Source organism: Kogia breviceps, chromosome 4 (genome assembly GCF_026419965.1).
Source record: "Kogia breviceps isolate mKogBre1 chromosome 4, mKogBre1 haplotype 1, whole genome shotgun sequence".
NCBI lineage: Eukaryota > Metazoa > Chordata > Mammalia > Artiodactyla > Physeteridae > Kogia > Kogia breviceps.
In genome coordinates, this window is record NC_081313.1 from 134,303,789 (window position 1) to 134,323,187 (window position 19,399).

General features: G+C 48.9%; 1 protein-coding gene across 1 annotated transcript in view; it reads right to left on the minus strand.

Moving 5' to 3' along the window:
- The window catches only part of COL23A1 (collagen type XXIII alpha 1 chain), a 358,235-nt gene that overhangs the window by 41,055 nt on the left and 297,781 nt on the right, over window positions 1-19,399 (minus strand). Inside the window, exons 4-5 of the mRNA XM_067033411.1 lie at window positions 7,394-7,401; window positions 5,797-5,823 (exon numbers count right to left, since the gene is read on the minus strand). Coding sequence (XP_066889512.1) covers window positions 5,797-5,823; window positions 7,394-7,401 — 35 coding nt within the window. The remainder of the gene's footprint in view (window positions 1-5,796; window positions 5,824-7,393; window positions 7,402-19,399) is intronic.

Genomic DNA, 19,399 nt, shown 5'->3' on the forward strand with positions numbered 1-19,399 from the left:
AAATACACAAATCTCAAGCCCTGGAAGATTTACCAAATACACATTTTCCAAAAATGTCTGAATTGTATTCTGAAGGCGTAAAACAAACGTGAAGGTCACTAAAGCTCAATGATGAGTCAAAAAAGTCCAAATACCGGGCTTCCCTGGTGGCGCAGTGGTTGGGAGTCTGCCTGCCGATGCAGGGGATGCGGGTTCGGTCCCCGGTCCGGGAGGATCCCACGTGCCGCGGAGCGGCTGGGCCCGTCAGCCATGGCCGCTGGGCCTGCGCGTCCGGAGCCTGTGCTCCGCAGCGGGAGAGGCCACAGCAGAGAGAGGCCCGCGTACCGCAAAAAAAAAAAAAAAAAAAAAAAAAAAGTCCAAATACCAAAAAAGAGGAAATGTGAGGATTTTGATGTTGTAAATAGGAGATGATGAGACTTTTTCTGTGCCAAAGTCAAGATGTAGGCAATACTGAGCCTTGCATGAGAGACAGGTCTTTTCATCCTAGACAGAAGCCACAGTTCGGAGTAGAAAAAAAGAGTATGTGAGAAGAAACCTCGAGGAAGGTCACAGTGGCCCTTAGTTGTCCCTCTCTCTCTATCCCATGGTCCCCCTCTCCCATAGCTCCCCCAAGATTGCAACTGGGCCTGATTCTCTTTGTGCTACTCTAGTACACAACACACCTTCTGGATTTGTTGAACAGAGACAAGCCTGCTATTTATGAGATGGCAAAATCACTTTATCAACATAAATGCGGATTACTACCCCCTAATGTAAGAATGCTGGGCCCAGGCCTCCTCTGAAGGTCCCACCTTGGACTGACAATGTTCTGAGTTCAAAATTCTCCTGTGTGGGAGCTTCCCTGGTGGCACAATGGTTGAGAGTCCGCCTGCCGATGCAGGGGACATGGGTTTGTGCCCCGGTCCGGGAGGATCCCACATGCCGCAGAGCAGCTGGGCCTGTGAGCCATGGTGCGCGTCCGGAGCCTGTGCTTGGCAACGGGAGAGGCCACAGCAGTGAGAGGCCTGCATACCACACACACACACACACACACACAAAATTCTCCTGTGTGTGGCTTATTGCATGATATCTGCTGTCCCTGGATCAATTGGAATCTGAAAGCTCTCAAATGCTGGTCATCTCTTTGAATTCTATACCTGCAATTCCAAGTTCTACCACCAGATGGCAGTTAGAATTACACAAACTTTATCAACACTAGTTTAATCTCTGAGACCGTGCTTCTAATGAAAATACACCCTAAATTAAAACAGGATACATATGTACATCCATAAATTTTTAACTTATATTGGCATAGATTTAAAAGTATAATACCCATGATTGGCCAGGGCTTGGGGCAACATGAAGCATTCATGTGCTGTTGGTGCGAATGTAAATTAGTACAGACTCCGGGAGGGCAATTTGGCAGTACACATCAAAAGACTTAAACATGTGCAAATCCTTTGGGCCAGCAATTCAACTTCTAGACATTTATTAAAAGGAAATAATCATGGAAATAAGCCTAGATTAATTCCCATGACGTTGACTGCAAGAGTGAAAGACGGTCAGTATAAATAATATAACTTGGAGACTGGTTAAACCAATTATATATGTGATAAAGTGCTATGCAGCTATTACTTTCTATAAGAATTCTTAATGATGTGGAAAAATCTCATGCTATATTAAGTGAAAAAAATAGGCCACAAAAACGTATGTCCACTATAATCCCATTTTTAGAATAATAACTATAAAAACAAACTTGCACACAAAAAGTATGGGAAGAACAAATGCCAAAATATTGAGAGGGCTTATCTGTGGGTGGTAGGATTATGGATGATTGCTTTTTCCTTTTTTGTGCTTTTCTCTATTTTGGGAAGGTTTTATAAAAAACATGCTTCTTTTGTCATCAGCAGAGAGCTATTCATGAACCCTTGGCAGCAGAAAAGGACAGGCTGGCCTCTGTACAGGGAGACTGTGGACAAGGTGACCGAGGCCCTTTTCAGTCCATAGCCTGCCCCACAGACATGCTTAGCTCCTATGGCCCTGTCCCCCTACAGCCCCTCTCGGGTCCATATATAGACCTGGTTTCAGCTGGTCTCCTTACGGGGTGAGGGGGCCACATTGGATTAATCCAGAACACGCAGCCGGCACAGTCTCTATCACAAGCATCCTGCTTGACTCTTTTCTTGCTCTTACTTCCCTTTAGGAAGTGACGTTTTTAGCACAAAGGAAAAACAAAACAAAACAAAAAACTCCCTGAAGCTGGTCTTGAAGTTTAGTTCAAGCTTAGTTCAAGAAAAAGGAGCCCCCAAAACTTTTTATAAAACTGACTGTTCAAAGCCATTTTCCTTTCCAAATGCTGCCAATGTGTGTTGGTGGATGAGAATGATTTCCTAAGCCTGTCTTTCCTTCCCTCGAGGTTTTGTGGGGTGAGGAAAGATAGAGATATTATCAAGGGGCTGCCACCTGCCGTGCTGCACTTGGGCTCTGCGTGTATTCCCCCCTTTAAGTCTCCAACTCTGTAGGTGTGATCTCCCCAGGTTCTAAGAGGCTAAGTACCCAAGACCGCACAGCTGAGCCAGGACGGGACTGGGGTCAGACATACTCAAAGTCTGTGAATACTCGGTACACGAGGTGCCTCTCAGGTGGCCAGGCCCCTCGTGCTGCAGGGGTTGCCCTAACCCTGGGATAACCACATGGAGCTGTCTGTCAGCAGAGCTCGGGCTGGGAGCCAGGCCCTCCACAGGCTGAGAGATATGAATTTCAGCTTAAAACACATGGGCCCCCCGAGCCTACAGAATTCCCTCCCAACCTCCGCCTGCCCACATGGGCCTGCTTCCCTCCTTTGTGGAAAGCCAGGCGGAGTGTCACTTCTACCCTGTATCCCTCCACTGAAGGGACAGCCTGTGTGGCCTGATGGAACAAGGGTGCTTGGAGGCACGCAGCTGGGTGAGTCGGCTGGCTCCTGGCACTGGAGGCACAAACACCTTGAACTCGGCAGCAGGCAAGACCAGCCCAGTCAGGGAAGATGCCCAGATCTGTGTGGAAGTGGAGTTGCATGAAAACTGGGGTGGGCGACCTCAGGAAAAGGGGCAACCCAGCCCTGGCATAATTGTGGGTATGATACCAGCTTCTCTTCACCCCTCACTGGGCCCAGCCTTCTCAGGGCTGACCAGTGATGAGAAGCCCTTGGCCATGGGCTGCCAGCGCTGTCTGCAAATGGGCAGTGGGGAAGGCTTGCTGGGCCCTAAACTGCTCCTTTCCCATAAGGCTCCTAACTTCATACCAGGTGGACACACTGCATGTACATCCCTCCCTTGGCCTCCCCACTCCAAATTCACAGAGCCCTGTCTCTGACCCAGGCTCAGTGCCAAAAACCTCACACACTAAACACCAGGCTTAATTCCCTGACTGCCCTGTAATGGCCCTAGTCACCTGACCACCGTTTTCGGTGACCTCACTTTACCTAAATCCCAGATCTCTTCTTCATATGGAAGGAAACAGATTCTTAGGGCTGCTGAGGGAGCATGAGATTTTTCCACATCATTAAGAATTCTTATAGAAGGTAATAGCTGCATAGCATTTTATCACATACATAATTGATTTAACCAGTCTCCAAGTTATATTATTTATATTGACCGTCTTTCACTCTCATAGTCAACGTCGTGGGAATTAATCTAGGCTTATTTCCATGATTATTTCCTGAAGCCCCCAGCTTCACAGCTTGTGAGGGGATTCAATTCCCAGCTGCCTAACTCTGAAGGAGGACTCCTACTCATCACCCACAGAGCCTGTTGGCCACCCGCCAGCCTGCTCCGTCCTGGGAGGAAGGGCAGGGGTGGTGGCAGAGGGGAAGAGGCTCTGTGGGAGGTAGACTGGACCCCTGGCAGCTGGTCTGGAGTCCCCTGACCCTCGCCTGAGGAAACTGATTCCCACAATCAGCCAGCAGCCTGTCTGACGCTCACAGCCTGGGTCGTGCGTGCTCAGAGGAGACAGCAATGGGCAAGAGGGAAGAAATCCGCTCACCAGACACTGCCCACTCCCCTTTGGACACGGGCACCTACAATCAAGAGTAACCCCGGAGTATAAAAGGTAACTAGGTAATCCCAGGAGTGGTTCTGTCAGGAAGTTTCCAGTGCTCCTGAGCTAGTGAAGCGAGCAGGCCCAGGACACGAGGCTGAGATGTTCCAGCAAAAGCCTGTGGTTCCCCAAGACTCTAGCTGCCATGTCTAGGAATGTGGGCCAATCAGGAAAAGCTGCTGGGAGGTGGTGGTGCCCTGATCCCCTGTGTGCTCCTGTGGGGTGAAGGTGGATCATGGCTGGCTTCGCATTTCGTTCTTACACCACACAGAGCAGGATGTTTCTGGTCTGAGGGGCCGGGCTGCTTGCTGCTGGGGGAGCTGCCCTGGCTGCCTGGGTGGGTGGAGCACGGACCACTCGAGACATGAGGTAAATGCCCCCCAAAGTTTCCACCAAGAATTGTAGGCTGGGTTTGTGACTCATTTTGTGTAGCCATCACCTCCTCAGTCTTAATTAATCCCAACTCCAGTGCTGTTAGGGAGGCCTTGCATGACCCCGTTTCACAGAACATGAAACTGAAGCTCAGAGAATGTCGGAGCCTTCTCCAAGGTCATCCAGCTAGGAGGCAGCAGGGTTGGAATCCATACCCAGGTCTCCCTGATGCTCAGGGCTGGACGGCCCTCCACAGCCTTCTGGGAAGGTGGCTCCTGCAAGACTGGGGACACCCACCCCCTGACCCTGCCCTCCACTGCCAGCCAGTCCTGACTCTGGACAGAGCTGGCCACTACAGAGGCCTCTGAATCCATCAACATTTCCCTCCCTGAATCCTCCTGGCCTGAGGCACAGAACAAATCTCCCAACAGGATGGTCCTGCCATGCTCTCCTTCACCAGGTTTACCCTCTGCTCTTTCTTTATCAGGACTTCTGCATGCTGCTATCATGGGCCTTAACCTCTGTGCAGGACTGGACAGTGGCACAGCCATATTTCACCTTGTTTCTGATGTGGTGCTCACTCAGCCCAGACTGGGACATCCATTCCAAGTATAAGCTAACTTTTAGGTTTAATTGTAAAAGATCTGAGAAGTAACGACACCAAAAAGGCCAGGGCTTCCCTGGTGGCGCAGTGGTTGAGGGTCCGCCTGCCAATGCAGGGGACACGGGTTCGTGCCCTGGTCCGGGAAGATCCCACATGCCGCGGAGCTGCTGGGCCCATGAGCCATGGCTGCTGAGCCTGCGCGTCCAGAGCCTGTGCTCCGCAACGGGAGAGGCCACAACAGTGAGAGGCCCGCGTACCACAAAAAAAAACAAAAAACAAAAAACAAACCCAAAAAGGCCAAACTGGAACCAACCCGTCTCTCGTTCTTGAGTGGTGACAGGACATGGTGGGCTGGGACAGGGAGTCTTCTGTCCACTGGAAAGAGTCTGACAGCCAAGCCCACAGGAGGGCACTCACTCCACAGCCAAGGGCTGGACCCTGGGCTCAGGACTGACACACTGGCCAGGAAGAGCAGTATTGGGTGGACTCAGCACACCAATGAGACTCTTTCTTGAAGGCTATTTGATTTGTCTGCAAGGCAGCTAGAGCTGCAGACAGTTCCCTCCAGGCCAGGGCCCTGCAGATCTGCACATCCTGCATCTTCACAGAGCTAACGCTACTCCCTCCACAGAGAGACCATGGCCACTGAGGAGCAGAGGAGGAGGAGGAGGAGAGGAGTGCAGACAGTTAAATAAAGGCACAGAGGAAGAATACTGGCTTGAGAGTAAAGGGCAGAGAGAGCAAAAAAATATATGGCAAATTACCGGGTAGCCATCTCGTCCTGATTGCCCCTGTGGTAATTAATACGTCATTAATAATTAGACTTACGGCAGAAAACCATATGGCAACACTTAGAACTCAGTCAGGGCCCCAGATCCCCCCAACGGCTGCAGGGTTTGCAGCAGAGGCTGCTGGCTGGTAAGTGACTCCTTCAAGGGGGGGATGCAAGGCTCCAGTGGGTCTGGGGGATGGAGCACCCATTCCCCACCTCATAGGGCCAGGTTGGAGGGGCCACCAGGGCACACACCACACGTGTCCTCCCCATGTCAGCCAAGGCACATGGCAAGGACCTTGTGGGATTGTGGGCTTCTGGAGGGTGGCATCACAGTTATCACAGAAAATGCTCCTTACACGGGGCCTGATCTGGGGCCTAGTGAGCAGGATATGGGTTTCCTGTCTGTTGCCACTGGGATGGGGTGACCTGAGGAAGACAGCCTTGGAAACCAGAGATATGGGGGTGCCTTTACTGCTACTGGATGCTTCTCTGACTCCATGTGCTCAGAGTAGTGGCTGCCCCGCCAGTGTCCCATACACTGGCATCCATCTCAGGTTGCAGCTTGAGAATTCTGCATTTGTTTAATCCACTTAGTCGTTTAACAGCCAAGTTTAAAAAAACCCCACACAAAAACAAATTTTCTCCATAGCCCTCTGCATTATGCACTTCGGCAAGTTCACGCAGGCTAGCCTCCATGTGACAGTCAGGAATGACTCAACTGTGAAAAACTGCTCGTAGCCTATAAATCTACACATTCTCACTTTCTGGCTCAAAGTGGTGCTGCTACATGCATCAAGAAGTCCAGATTCTGAAGGGTGCTGATCGGGAAATGAATCATGGTAAGTGGAAGTAAAATGAAGCTGCTCATCTGAAAGGAATTCCTTTAGAAGGTTAATTTTGGCTCAAGAGGACTGTCAATGTACTTCTTGAATTCATTCATCAGGATTTATCAGGCTCTGAAAAACTGCCAAGATGAATCAAAGGCAGACTTGTCATGTGTCTTGGAGAAGGAATGGGATTTCCGGGGCTGCTGTGGATTGGGCAGCCAGCCCCTTCCTCACACCCTTCTCAAACTCAGCACCCTTACTGGCCAGCTGTTCTCTCAAGGTCTCTGTTGCCCAACCCGGAGAGTCAAATATTTTGGCAAACGGACCCAGGATCTAGTGGTCAAGTGCAACATATTCCTGGCATAACTGCCTGACTCCAGAGCCCTTTCTGCCAAAGCATGTGAGACGAAAAGGTTTATACAGATAAGCTGCTGCTTAACATTTAGGAAATACGGGCATGGTGCTTGCATTGGTGTGCATCAAGCTGAGCCAAAGATTTGGTGAGGAGCAGCCAGGCTCATGTCAGCTCTCTTGCAGGGAAAACAGTCACAGGATGCTTCACTGGGCAAGTCAAGCCCATAGAATCCTGGGCTTGCATTCATCTACAAATCACAAAAAAATATGGCCCCTGTCTGGGACTGAATTTAATTTTAAGGACACACCGCTCTAATCAAATATTATTTTCATGAAAGTGCTACACAGAGAGAAAACAAAATGTCTTATCTTTCAGGAGCAGAGAGCATAATCCAGGACACTTACGGGAGGACCTGCAAAACACAAGCAGAGAAGCCACAGTCAGCATCAAAGGGAGAGAGGGTCCCCTCGCCCAGGCCGGCCCCTCTCTCACACGGCTCCTGGCCACCCCTCCTCGCAAGGCTTTGATGCTGTCATTGGCCCCAAAGCCAAGTGGCAGGGCACAGGGAGTGCCTCTGTCCTTGGAGAGGCTGGGTGGGCATGTGCCTGGTAAAGACAATCCAGCAAGTTTTGGTTCCTGCATGTGTTACATGAGGCTGCTGCTGCTTCTTGTTTGGGGCCCACCCGTGTTGGGTTTTGGCAGGCAGGGTAGGAATCAGACCTGTTCCTGCTTGAAGAACAAATTTTGGAACTCACTAGGGGTTGGTTCATTTCTATGGAAAGGGAGAGACTTGAGAAAGAAAACATTCTGGGCGGAGGTGAGAATACTTCTAGGTGCACTGGATGCGTGAGTGTGCGGCTGAGCTGACATGCAGGGGGGTGGGGGCCCCATAGCCCAGCTCCGGGGTTAGCGGTGCCGAGCCAGGCTGCGCATGGGGGATTTGAAGGGGGTGAGTCTGGAAGCACAGGTGGCTGCTGCAGGGAAGGCTGGTGCAGCAAGCTGAGAATTGCCCCATGGAGAACACTCAGGTGTTCCTCACCTTACAGTGTGCAAACCATATTGCATATCTATGACAGCATTTGACCTTCTCAACAATCTTTGAGGTATGATGAACATACCCATGTGACAGATAACCACACAGAGGCTCAGAGAGAAAGAAATGACTTGTCTAAGGCCACACAGTTGGTTACGGGTGGAATTTATCCCCTAAGGAAGTCTCCCGATTCTCAAATCCTACACATTTTCCACTAAAGCCATGTTGCTGCCAAACAAGTGACTCCTCTGCTCTCTCCTGGCAGACGCCAGACCTCAGTCTGGAGAGTGCGGCCGGCACAGGAAGGCGGCCCTCGGCAGTCAGCCAGCCCACACATATTTACGGATCACCACTGGGTGCAGGTTAATGGGACCAGTGGTGAAAGAGGCAAGACCTCTGACTCACAGAATTTTCCTTGGATGGATCAATACTTAAGAAAACAACGACACAAGGAGGAAGCACAGGAAGCTCCCTGCATGTAATGAGGGGCCAGAGCCAGACAGGGCCGACTCGGGTCGGGAGGCTAGGCTGAGTCCAGAGGGTGAGGAAGAGTTATCAGGGAGGAACAGGGCGGGAAAAGCTCCGAACACGCCAAGGTCACTGCGCATCTAGGGTCCAGGTGAAACTGAGCGGGCTGTAGCAGGGGAGGGCCTGGGGAGAAGGCAAGCCAGCTAGACCACAGCATCTCGTTTCCACGTCACTGTCCAGCGGAGCGTGATTTGAAGGACAGTGGCGGCCACTGAAGGATGGGTTGCAGTTGTCCCCCTGTAGGTGACAGTGGCCTGGACTTGGGGGCTGGCAGTGGAGATGAAGAGAAGTGAGTCAGATGGTACTTATCAGTGAGGACAGACAGGACTTGCTCATGGATTAAATGGTGGAGGATGAGTGCAGAGGTGCATCGGGCATAGAGGAAGGAGAGAGATGAGACAATGATTTTTCGCTTGAGAAACTAATGCATGATGGTGCTAATGCCTGAGAACGGAACGTGGCGGGGAAACGGGCTGTGTGTTCCCTAAGCCCAGACTAGGGGCCGGGCAGGTTGTTGGCCACGTGGACATCCGTACAGCTGGCATCTCTCTTTCAGCCTGCTCTCTGTTTTACAAAAAAGAGAAAAGCCACCAGATGGACTTGCCATTGCCTTTCTGATGCCACATGCCCACACCTGCCTGTACCTGCACCTGTGCCTGGCCTCTGCTCCGTGCCCCTCAGGTTAACTCTGATAGAAGAAGTGTTCACATATTGAGCTATGGGGAAGTCATTCTGGCTTATACATGAATTAACTTGGATTTTCTGCTAACTAAAACATCCTGTTTGTGGTCTATCAAACATATACTGTACACCTGCTTTAATTATTAAAGAAAAGGGCACATTGACCAGAAGTAAAGAATGTCCATGTTAAAAATAAAAATTAAATGCCTCCCTTCCTGGGACACAAATGCTGGTACTCCTTTGATGATAAGATTCCCTTTCCCAGGTGCCAAAGCCATACTGACTCACTGTGTACTTGCTGATCTGTTTTTTTGAAACCTTGAAGGAATGTATCCCTGACTTGTTTGTGGTTCTCTGTTCTGACAAGACATAAAACTGTGCTGAAAACCATGCTTCTCTGGAGCAGTTTCTCAGAGTTATCTGTGAGGCTGGCTTATGGGCTATTTTGGCTCAAGTAAAACTCTTCTCGATTCCTTTTATAGATTGTTTATTGATTATTTTCATTGACAACTCAGAGGAGCTGACCCGCCTCCTCCTTTTGGGACCCTGCCAGCTCCAAGCTCCCCTGGTCAAGCCTGCCCTTTAAGCAGATCCTTCCCCACAGCTCTGAACATGAGAAACCATCCTTTGTTTCACACCCTCCTCTGTTCCTGCCCCAGCTCCTCTCTCCCTCACAGCTGCACTGCTGGAAGGAGGGGGTCTCCTCTCACTCACATTCCACTCAACTCTTGACCCTCCGGTTTGGATTCCATTCCTATCCCTCCACCAAAATGGCACTCACCATGTCTCCAACAACCTCCTCCAATCAATAAAACCGACAGGATTTCTTCTCCTCCTTGGACTCATCTTCTACCTCCTTCTAGAAGTGCTCTCCTCCTTTGGCTTCCAAGATGACACGTCCTCCCACCTCCCTAGCTATTCAGCCGACTCAGTCTCCTCTCCCAGCCTCACATGCCAAGGCTCCTCAGGGATCAAGTCTAAGCTTTCTTCTTTTCAGTTCCCTGCTCATCAGTCTCCTCTCTCCATCTTCCCCAAGGAGCTCTTCCATGCTCATGGCTACAATAGGTGGAAGTGTCCCAAATGTAGATCTCCAGTCCTGACCATGCCTTGAGGCCCAGGCTCCCTTTTTGAGCTGCCTGCTTGATTTCTCCTTGAATAATCCCAGGATTCCTCAAACAAGGATGCACAGTCACACTCACAATCTTCTGCCCACAAATGTGCTCCTCTCCAGCTCCTGGTCTCTGTGGATGGCATCCCCTCCCGCCCAGCTGGTGAACGGGAAAATGAGGAGTCCCTCTCGACTTGCTGTAATGGCACATCCACTGTTTGTTGCTCTGGAGCCCATCCCCTTGGGTCTCTCCCTAATACCACAACCTCATCCATGTTACCAGCATCTCCTGACTGTTGCAATAGCTTCTTTACGGATCACCCTCTTCACTCATCCCACAGACATTCACTGAGTGCCTACTGTTCTAAATGCTGTTCTGGGAAAGTGGGATACGGCAGTGAAAGTGACAAGCATCACTGTCCTAAGCATCCCTGTCCCCTTCTAGTAAGAGGACAGCTGAGATACAATAAGCATAATAAACAGTGCATCACCTGGAAGGCGATAGTGTCATGGCAAGAGACAGGCAGCAGAGCAGGGTAAGGGGTGCTATTAGTGCTGGGAGGCAGATTGGGGGGCCTTGTAGGTGATTTGTAGGCCTTTATCTTCTTTCTGAGATGGGAGCCCTTGCAGGGTTTTGAGCAGAGGTAATATAACCTGGTTTATGTTTTAAAAGGGTCATACCATGTGGGGCAGCTATTGCAGTGATGTAGGGGAGAGGTGATGGTGGCTCGCAGCCAGTGGAAGCGGTGTAGGGGGTGGAAGTGGCTGAATTCTGGATTGATTCTGCAGGTAGAGCCGAGAGGTTTTCTCTAGACTGTGGGGGTCTAAGAGACACAAGTCAAGGAAGATTTTGGCTTGAGTGACTGAAAGGATGCTGTTGCCATCACCAGGGGTGGGGAGACTGTAGGTTGGCAGGTTTGGCTGGAAGGATCAGGAGCTCAGCTGTGCTGACCCATGGCCCTTGGGGGCACTCCAACAGTTAGAAGGGGGTGGGAAAGAGAAGGAAGTCCTGGAAGCTGAGTGGGGGGAGTGCATCAAGGGGGATGGCATAATCCCTATGATGATCAGTGCTGACGGTCATGTGAGGTGAGGACTGAGACCTGATGGCTGGACCTAGCAATGCAGAGGCCACAGACAGGAAGGGTGATAGGAGTGGACATCTGATGGGAAGGGGAGGGGAGGAATGTGGACAGTGAGAGCTTCCTAGGAGTTCTGCTGCAAAGGGGAGCAAAGATGGAGTAGTTGCTTTGGTGGTGTGGAGTCCAGAGAAGGGATTTCTTCAGGATGAGAGGCACGGCAGCATGTTTGCACAATGGGAATCATCAGCAGGAAGGGGAAGACCCGATATGTTGGAGAAAGGGGGATTCCTGGCATGATGTCCTTGAGGAGGCGAGAAGGACTGGCCCTGGCATAAGAGGTGGCACTGGCTGTGCTCAGGAGCCTGGATAGTCCGTCTGTGGCAATAAGCAGGGAGGCAGTGCATGCAGGTGTGGGGCCGTGCAGGTGGGCTTTGTGGAAGTTTTCTTCCAACTGCTCCAACTGTGCCAGTGAAGTGGGAACTGAGGCCATCAGTCACGAGTGAGGTGTGAGAGGCCGAGGGTGTGAGGGGCTTCTATGCAGATATCAAGATCCTAGGAGTTCACCCAGAAGTGGTGTTGGAGAGAGGGCTGGAGACCCAAGAGCTGAAACCCACTAGCAGTGAAAGGGATGTGCCTGGGATCAGAGATGGCTTCCAATACGCTGACCCAATGCTCTCCAGTCTCCATTCGGAGGCTAGATGCAAATCTGATCACGGCACTCCTGTCCCGCCACTCCTCACTTTCCCATTGTTCTTAGGACAGAGGCTCAAATCTAAAGCCCCGTCTACGCTGTGATCTGCCATTGCCCCTATACCTGAGCCCCTCGAACTGCTGGGATGAGAGCTGTTATTAATAGAGGGTGGTGGGCAAGCCAGTGGTTATCAGGACAAAGTCAAGTTGGATTCATACCTCCTCATGAACCAGGATAAATTCCAAGAGGATCAAAGATTTACATGCTTCAAAAAAATCATAAAAATCCTAGAGGAAAATGTGGGAAAATTCCTTTCTAACCATGGAGAGGGGCAAACTTTCCCAAGCACAGTTCATAATCTAGAAGCTATGACATAAAGTCTGATCCAACCATACAAAAACAAAAATGTCTGCAAGGCATAAAGCACTGTCAACAAAGTCAAAAGCCAGAGTGGAAACATATTTCTAACTCATGTCACAAAGGCTAGATATCTTGATATAAAAGTGCTCCTACAAATCAACTCTAAAAACATCAACAATCAAATAGAAAAATGGTCAAAAAATATGAATAGGGAGTACACAGAAAATACAGCCCTTTAGGATGCAAAACAAAAGGAAATCTTCATTCACAATAAAAGAAATAAATATTAAAACTATAATCATATCAGATTAGAAAGAGTGAAAAAAATCTGATGAATTATGTCAAGGGAAATGAGTACAGTCACCTCACACACTGGTTGAAAGGATAAATTGGTACATTCTCTACAGAGAGTGATTTGGCAATACTAATTAAGATTTAAAATTGTTGTGCCAATTGCTAGAAAAAAATCCTCCTAGAAATGTATTCCATAGATATATTAACAAATATATAAGATGACAGGTGTATAAGAATACTCATTGCAGAACTAATTGAGATGATAAAGACATTAGAAACAGTACAAGTAGAATTGCGTAAAAGAAAGGATGGGAGGCTTATCTAAATGGGATACTATGCAGCTGTGAAAAAGATGAAAGTAGTTCTGTATTTCTGACATGGAATCATCTCCCAGGCATATTGTTACATTTTAAAAAAGGCATGTCTTTTAATTGGCAGCCATTTGTGTTAAAAAAAATCGGTAGACTTTTGTTTGTATAAACATGGAACATCTCTGGGTGTGGAGAGAAGAATGTGGTCATCAAGTTACTTCCAAGTAGGGGAATGGGATGGTGGGAGGACAGCAGTGGCAGGGGAGACTGACTTTTCACCATGGACTCTTTGATGCCATTGGATACACGTGTATATCTACCAAGTCAGACAAGGCAATAAACTTTAACTTGAAAACAGCTGGAGTAAGCTCTGTGTTTTTGTCTGGTCCTTCACCTTTTGCTGCCTTTCCTCACACTCACTTCCAAGCTCTCTCCAAGAAAGCTCAGCCTGCGATTATCATTCTGAGGACCTGGGGCCGTGAGAGTGGAGCCCGGGGCCTGTGAAGGAGGAGCTGCAAGAGTAACCATCACTCACTTAGGGCTCATCATGCACTGAAAACTCCACCATCAGCTTTCCCTAACCATCTCATTTAACCCCTGCTGCAACCTCACCAGCACACTTTACAGATGAGGAAACTGAGGCTCAGAAAGGTTACCATGCCCAGGGCCACGTCCTGCTGAACCCAGGTACGACCCAGGCAGCTTGACTTTAAGCCTAACAAAGTACAAACTATTTTAGCATAAAGAGCTCTGACATTCACCGAGTGTCCCCTGAGGTCCCTGGGAGGGTGCGTGGCATGTCTGAGGTCACCTAGCTAATGGGGAGCATTTCAGGATGGAAGCAGCGCTGTGGGACCCCAAACCTTCCACCTTCCACTGTCCCCAGAGGGGTGTTCAGAGTGGGAATGGCAGCATTCCAGAGACTGATCCCATCACTGGTGGAACAGGACACATCTAGCCCATCTAAGACATTCTAAAACACACCGAGCCAGCACCTCTCTTGAGCCCTGCTGGCACCATATCACCAGTCACCACCACTTAGCATTGGCACCATCATTACAGCCTCCTTCTTCTTGGCACCTCAACCCCACCAACCAGAGGGGCCTTTTAAAGATGCCCACCCCTTCCCAGGGCTTCCCATTTAAGTGGAATAACGTCCAGACTCTCAGAAAGCACAGTGCTCCCATGTGGCCCTGCTCCTTGCTCCATCAGCCTCCACTAAGCACTGGGTCCCACTTGTCTCTCTCAGTTCCCCAAGGGGCCAGCCCTCTTCTGCCCCAGGACATTCACACCCCCCTTTGTGACTGCCTTCATGACCATGAAACTGAAGACATCTCACCCTTCTCCCGCATTTGTTTCCATCACAGCTGGCTGCTATTTCTTTCCAAGCACGTATCAGTCTTTACTCCTGAAATCCACTTATTTGTGTTTTGTTTATTGTCTGTCAGTCCCACCAGCAAGGCAGTTCCCTGAGAGCTGGGGCCCTTTGTGCCTGGCTTGCTGCTGTTTTCCCGAGGCCTAGAACAGGGCCTGGCAGGCACAAGCACTTGGTAAATTCACGCTGAATGGACAAGAGGGGAGAAGGGCAGGAGTGCTGAGCCCTTGGTTTCTGGGAAGTCGGTTCCATGACTCCCCAGGATACCCAAATCCAAGGATGCTCAAATCCCTTGTATAAAATGGTTATATTTGCTTATAACCTATACAATCCCCTGTATATTTAAAATCATTTCTAGATTACTTATAATACCTCACACAATGTAAATACTATGTAAATTGTTGCTGGTGCACAGCAAATTCAAGTTTTGCTTTTTGGAACCTTCTGGAAATTAAAACAAAATTCTTATACGTGGTTGTCTGAATCCATGGATGTGGGACCTGCAAGTATAGAGGGGCCAACTGTACAGGGTTTGTGCTGTGGCTGCCGGAAGCCTCTGGAGATGGACTCGCTGGCCAGCCAAGAGTGACACATGGGACGGAGGGCTTGGCTCAGGTTGTCCAGGGGTTTCCTGCTTAGAAAGTAAGGCTGGCTTCAGGGCCTCCAGGAGGCCACGTGGTGGTCTGGCCATGGCCCGCACCATTCTGCACACAGCTTTCAATCATGAGTTCCAGGTGCTGGCTGGATCTGCTGCCTTTGCTGTCAGGAATGTGGGAACAATTAAATAAGAGCCAGATGACTTGGAAAATAAATAAAATGGGTCTGAGGGAGTAGAGGGTTCGATGATTCTGGAACCTCTTTAACTGAACTGATGTGGCCTGACAGGGACAGCGTTTCCCAAACTGGGAGCCAATCCTCTCACACCTCAAGTTTCGGAGGGTGCATGAGCTGCTAGTTGACAGGTAAGCAGAAGTGGGTGGAAGGTCTGGGGTCTACAGTGCCTACCTAGAGCTCTTAGTCCTTCTGGGGATGATCTTTTTCTGAGTGTTTCCCAAAGGCTATATTCCTGGAAAAGCAAACTGGGACGAATTCCCACAGCCTGGCTAGTTTGCGGCCCGCATTCTTGGAGCTGGGGGCTGGCCTTAGTGCCTGAGGCTGCTGGGGTCATTGTCACTGCTCACAGCCCACACCTGCCCCTCTGGGCTCTGCCTGGACTCCTGACTCCAGATCTAGCCCTCGGCCTCTTCCCACTCAGCCAGCTTGGGTTACAGGGTGCTGGCTCTTGACCCTTGGAAACCCACTCACCCATGAGGAAATGACCTTCAGCTGTGCTTCTCTGGGGTTTCCCCAGTGGAGCAGAGTAGGCCAAGGCTTTTCAACTGAGTTTGCAGGTAGATGAAATGAGGCTCGGAGGTTGGCAAATCCAGAGCTAATACTGAGTCAGTGAGCCAGGCACTTAGGTCAGGCCTCAGGCCCTGGATTTAATCAGGCCGATACTGCCAGGGAGTGTTGAGGCCTTAGAACCTGGCTCTCCTGCTGATGAGCTCTAGACCTTGAGCAAGTGCCTGTTCTCTCTGATGCAAAGTCTGCTTCTGGGAAATGTGGGGAGTAACAATCCCTGCCTCTCTGGACTTCTACGAAGACTGAGTAAGATATTGTGTATATGTAAAGTGCCTGGGCCAACGGTGGCACACAGGAGGCACCAAAACCCAATGCTGGCTGCAATTACAGTATAGCATTCTTTCTCTTTCTCTGTTTCTAACACACACACACACACATTCTGTGCAGACACACACGTGTGTACATGCAGAAAGAAGAGAAACACAGATGGTGGCTTTCCATTGTTTGGCTTCATGTTGCCGAATAAACCCTGACTACACAACAGGTTTGAAGAGTCTCCTTTTGAAACGGCACCTCAGATGGGTCTCCAGCATTTTGGCTGTGATGACTCTCAGGTACAAGGCTGTATCCCTGGAATTCAGGGTCAAGTTGGCCAGCCTTGGCATGGAGGTTTGCTCTGGCTCTCACCCTACTCAGACACTGCAGGGTAGACAGTGGTGCTGATTAGAAGCCTAAGTGAAAAGTAAACTCATTGGATTAAAAAAAAAAAACCCAAAACTAGTTCTACTGAGATGTAATACACGTACCATGAAATTCACTCTTTTAAAAGTATAAACTTCAATGATTTTTGGTATATTCACAGAATTGTGCAACCATCACCATTATGTAATTTTGTTTATCCTTCATTTTTGAAAGAGAGTTTTAATGGACATAGATTCTAGGTTCTTTTAGTCCTTTGAATAGGTCAGGTCATCCCACTGCCTTCTGGCCTCCATTATTTCTGGTGGGAAGTCAGCTGCTAATCTTATTGGGGTTCCCTTGTATGGATGAATGATTTCTCTCTTGCTGCTTTCAAGATTTCCTCTTTGTCTTTGACTTTCAGCATTTTACTGTAATGTGTCTGGGTCTATATCTCTGCATTTATCTTACTTATAGATCATTGAGCTTCTTGGATATGTAGATTAATGTTTTCAGCAAATTTGGAAAGCTTTCATCCATTATTTCTTCAAAACTTTTTAATTCTCCCTTCTCTTTTCCTGTCCTTCTAGCACCCTCATTGTATGTATGTTAGTGTGCTTGAAGGTGTCCTACATTTCTCCGAGGCTTGGTTTATTTTTCTTCATTCCACTTTTTCTGTGTTTAGATTGCATACTCTCTATCTATTTATCTTCAAGTTCATTGCTGGTTCAACTCTACTGCTGAAACTCTCTAAGGAATTTTTATTTTGGTAAAGTCCAATTTATTTTTTTGTCACTGTGATTTAGGTGTCACATTTGAAAAACCATTGCTTAACCCAAGGTCATGAAGATGTGATGTTTTCTTATAAGGACTTACAATTTTACCTCTTACATTTAGGTCTATGATATATTTTGAGCTATTTTTTGTGTATCGTAGGAGGAAGGAGTCTAACTTCATTCTTAGTAGTCCTACCACTATTGAATTGTTTGGCATTCTTGTAAAAGAAATTTGATGGTAAAAGTAAGGATTTATTTCTGGAATCACAATTCTATTCTGTTGATCTATTTGTCTATCTTTATTCCAGTACCATACTATCTTGATTACTGAAGCTTTGTATAAGTTTTAAAATTGGGAAGCGTGAGGCCTTTACCTTTGTTCTACTCTTTCAAGGTGTTTAGGCTATGCTGGATTCTTTCCATTTCCATATAAATTTGAGAACTAATTTGCAATTTCTAAAAAAAAATCCAGGTGGGATTTTAATACAGATTGCATTGAAACTGTAAATTAAGTTGTGGAATATTGCCATATTAACATTGTATTATCTTCCAATCCATGAATATGGATGTCTTACCATTCATTTAGGTCTTCTTTAATTCCTTTCAACAATATTTTACAGTTTTCACTATACAAGTCTTACACTTATTTTGTTAAATTTATCCCTAAATATTTCATTATTTTCCAAGCTTTTATAAGTGAAACTGCTTTCTTAATTTCATTAAAAATTCTTCATTGCTAGTGTATAGAAATATGATTGATTTTTGTATATTGATGTTATATCATGCAATCTTGCTAAACATCTTCATAAGCTCCAATAAATTTTTTGTGGATTCTTTATGTAAGTAAATAAATAAATAGCATAATCCAAAAGACATTCAACATCATTAATTATTAGGGAAATGCAAATCAAAAACACAATGAGATATTACCTCACATCTATCAGAATGGCTGCTATTAAAAAACAGAAAAAAAAAAGATAGTAAGGAAGTAAAGAAATTGGGGAGACGGCTTAAAGATGGCGGAAGAGTAAGACGCGGAGATCACCTTCCTCCTCACAGAGACATCAGAAATACATCTACACGTGGAACTTCTCCTATAGAACACCCACCGAACGCTGGCAGAAGACCTCAGACCTCCCAAAAGGCAAGAAACTCCCCACGTACCTGGGTAGGGCAAAAGAAAAAACAATAAACAGAGACAAAGAATAGGGACGGGACCTACACCAGTGGGAGGGAGCCGTGAAGGAGGAAAGACTCCCCCACACTAGAAGCCCCTTCACGGGCGGAGACTGCGGGTGGCGGAGGGGGAAGCTCCGGAGCCGCGGAGGACAGCTCGGCCACAGGGTGCGGAGGGCAAAGCGGAGAGATTCCCGCAGAGGATCTGTACCGACCGGCACTCACCAGCCCGAGAGGCTTGTCTGCTCCCCCGCCGGGGCGGGAGGGGCCGGGAGCTGAGGCTTGGGCTTCAGTTGGATCGCAGGGAAAGGTCTGGAGTTGGCAGAGTGAAAACAGCCTGAAGGTGTTAGTGCGCCACGGCTGGCCGGGAGGGAGTCCGGTTGAAGTCCGGAGCTGCCGAAGAGGCAAGAGACCTTTTCTTCCTTCTTTGCTTCCTGGGCGCGAGGAGAGGGGATTAAGCGCACCGCTTAAAGGAGCCCCAGAAACGGGCGCGGAGCTGCCGAAGAGACAAGAGACTTTTTCTTGCCTCTTTGCTTCCTCGGACGCGAGGAGAGGGGATTAAGAGCACCGCATAAAGGAGCTCCAGAAACGGGCGCGAGCTGCGGCTGTCGGCACAGACAGTAGAGACGGGTGTGGGACGCTAAGGTTGCTGCTGCCACCACCAAGAGGCCTGTGTGTGAGCACAGGTCACTCTCCACACCGGCCCTCCCGGGAGCCCGTGCAGCCCGCCACCGCCGGGGTCCCGGGATCCAGGGACAGCTTCCCCGAGAGAACGCACGGCGCGCCTTGGGCCTGTGCAGCATCACGCCGCCCTCTGCTGCCGCGGACTTGCCCCGCCCCCGTGCCACTCCCTCCCCCCAGCCTGAGTGAGCCGGAGCCCCCCAATCAGCTGCTCCTTTAACCCCGTCCTGTCTGAGCAAAGGGCAGAGGCCCTCGGACGACCTACACGCAGAGGTGGGACCAAGTCCAAAGCTGAACC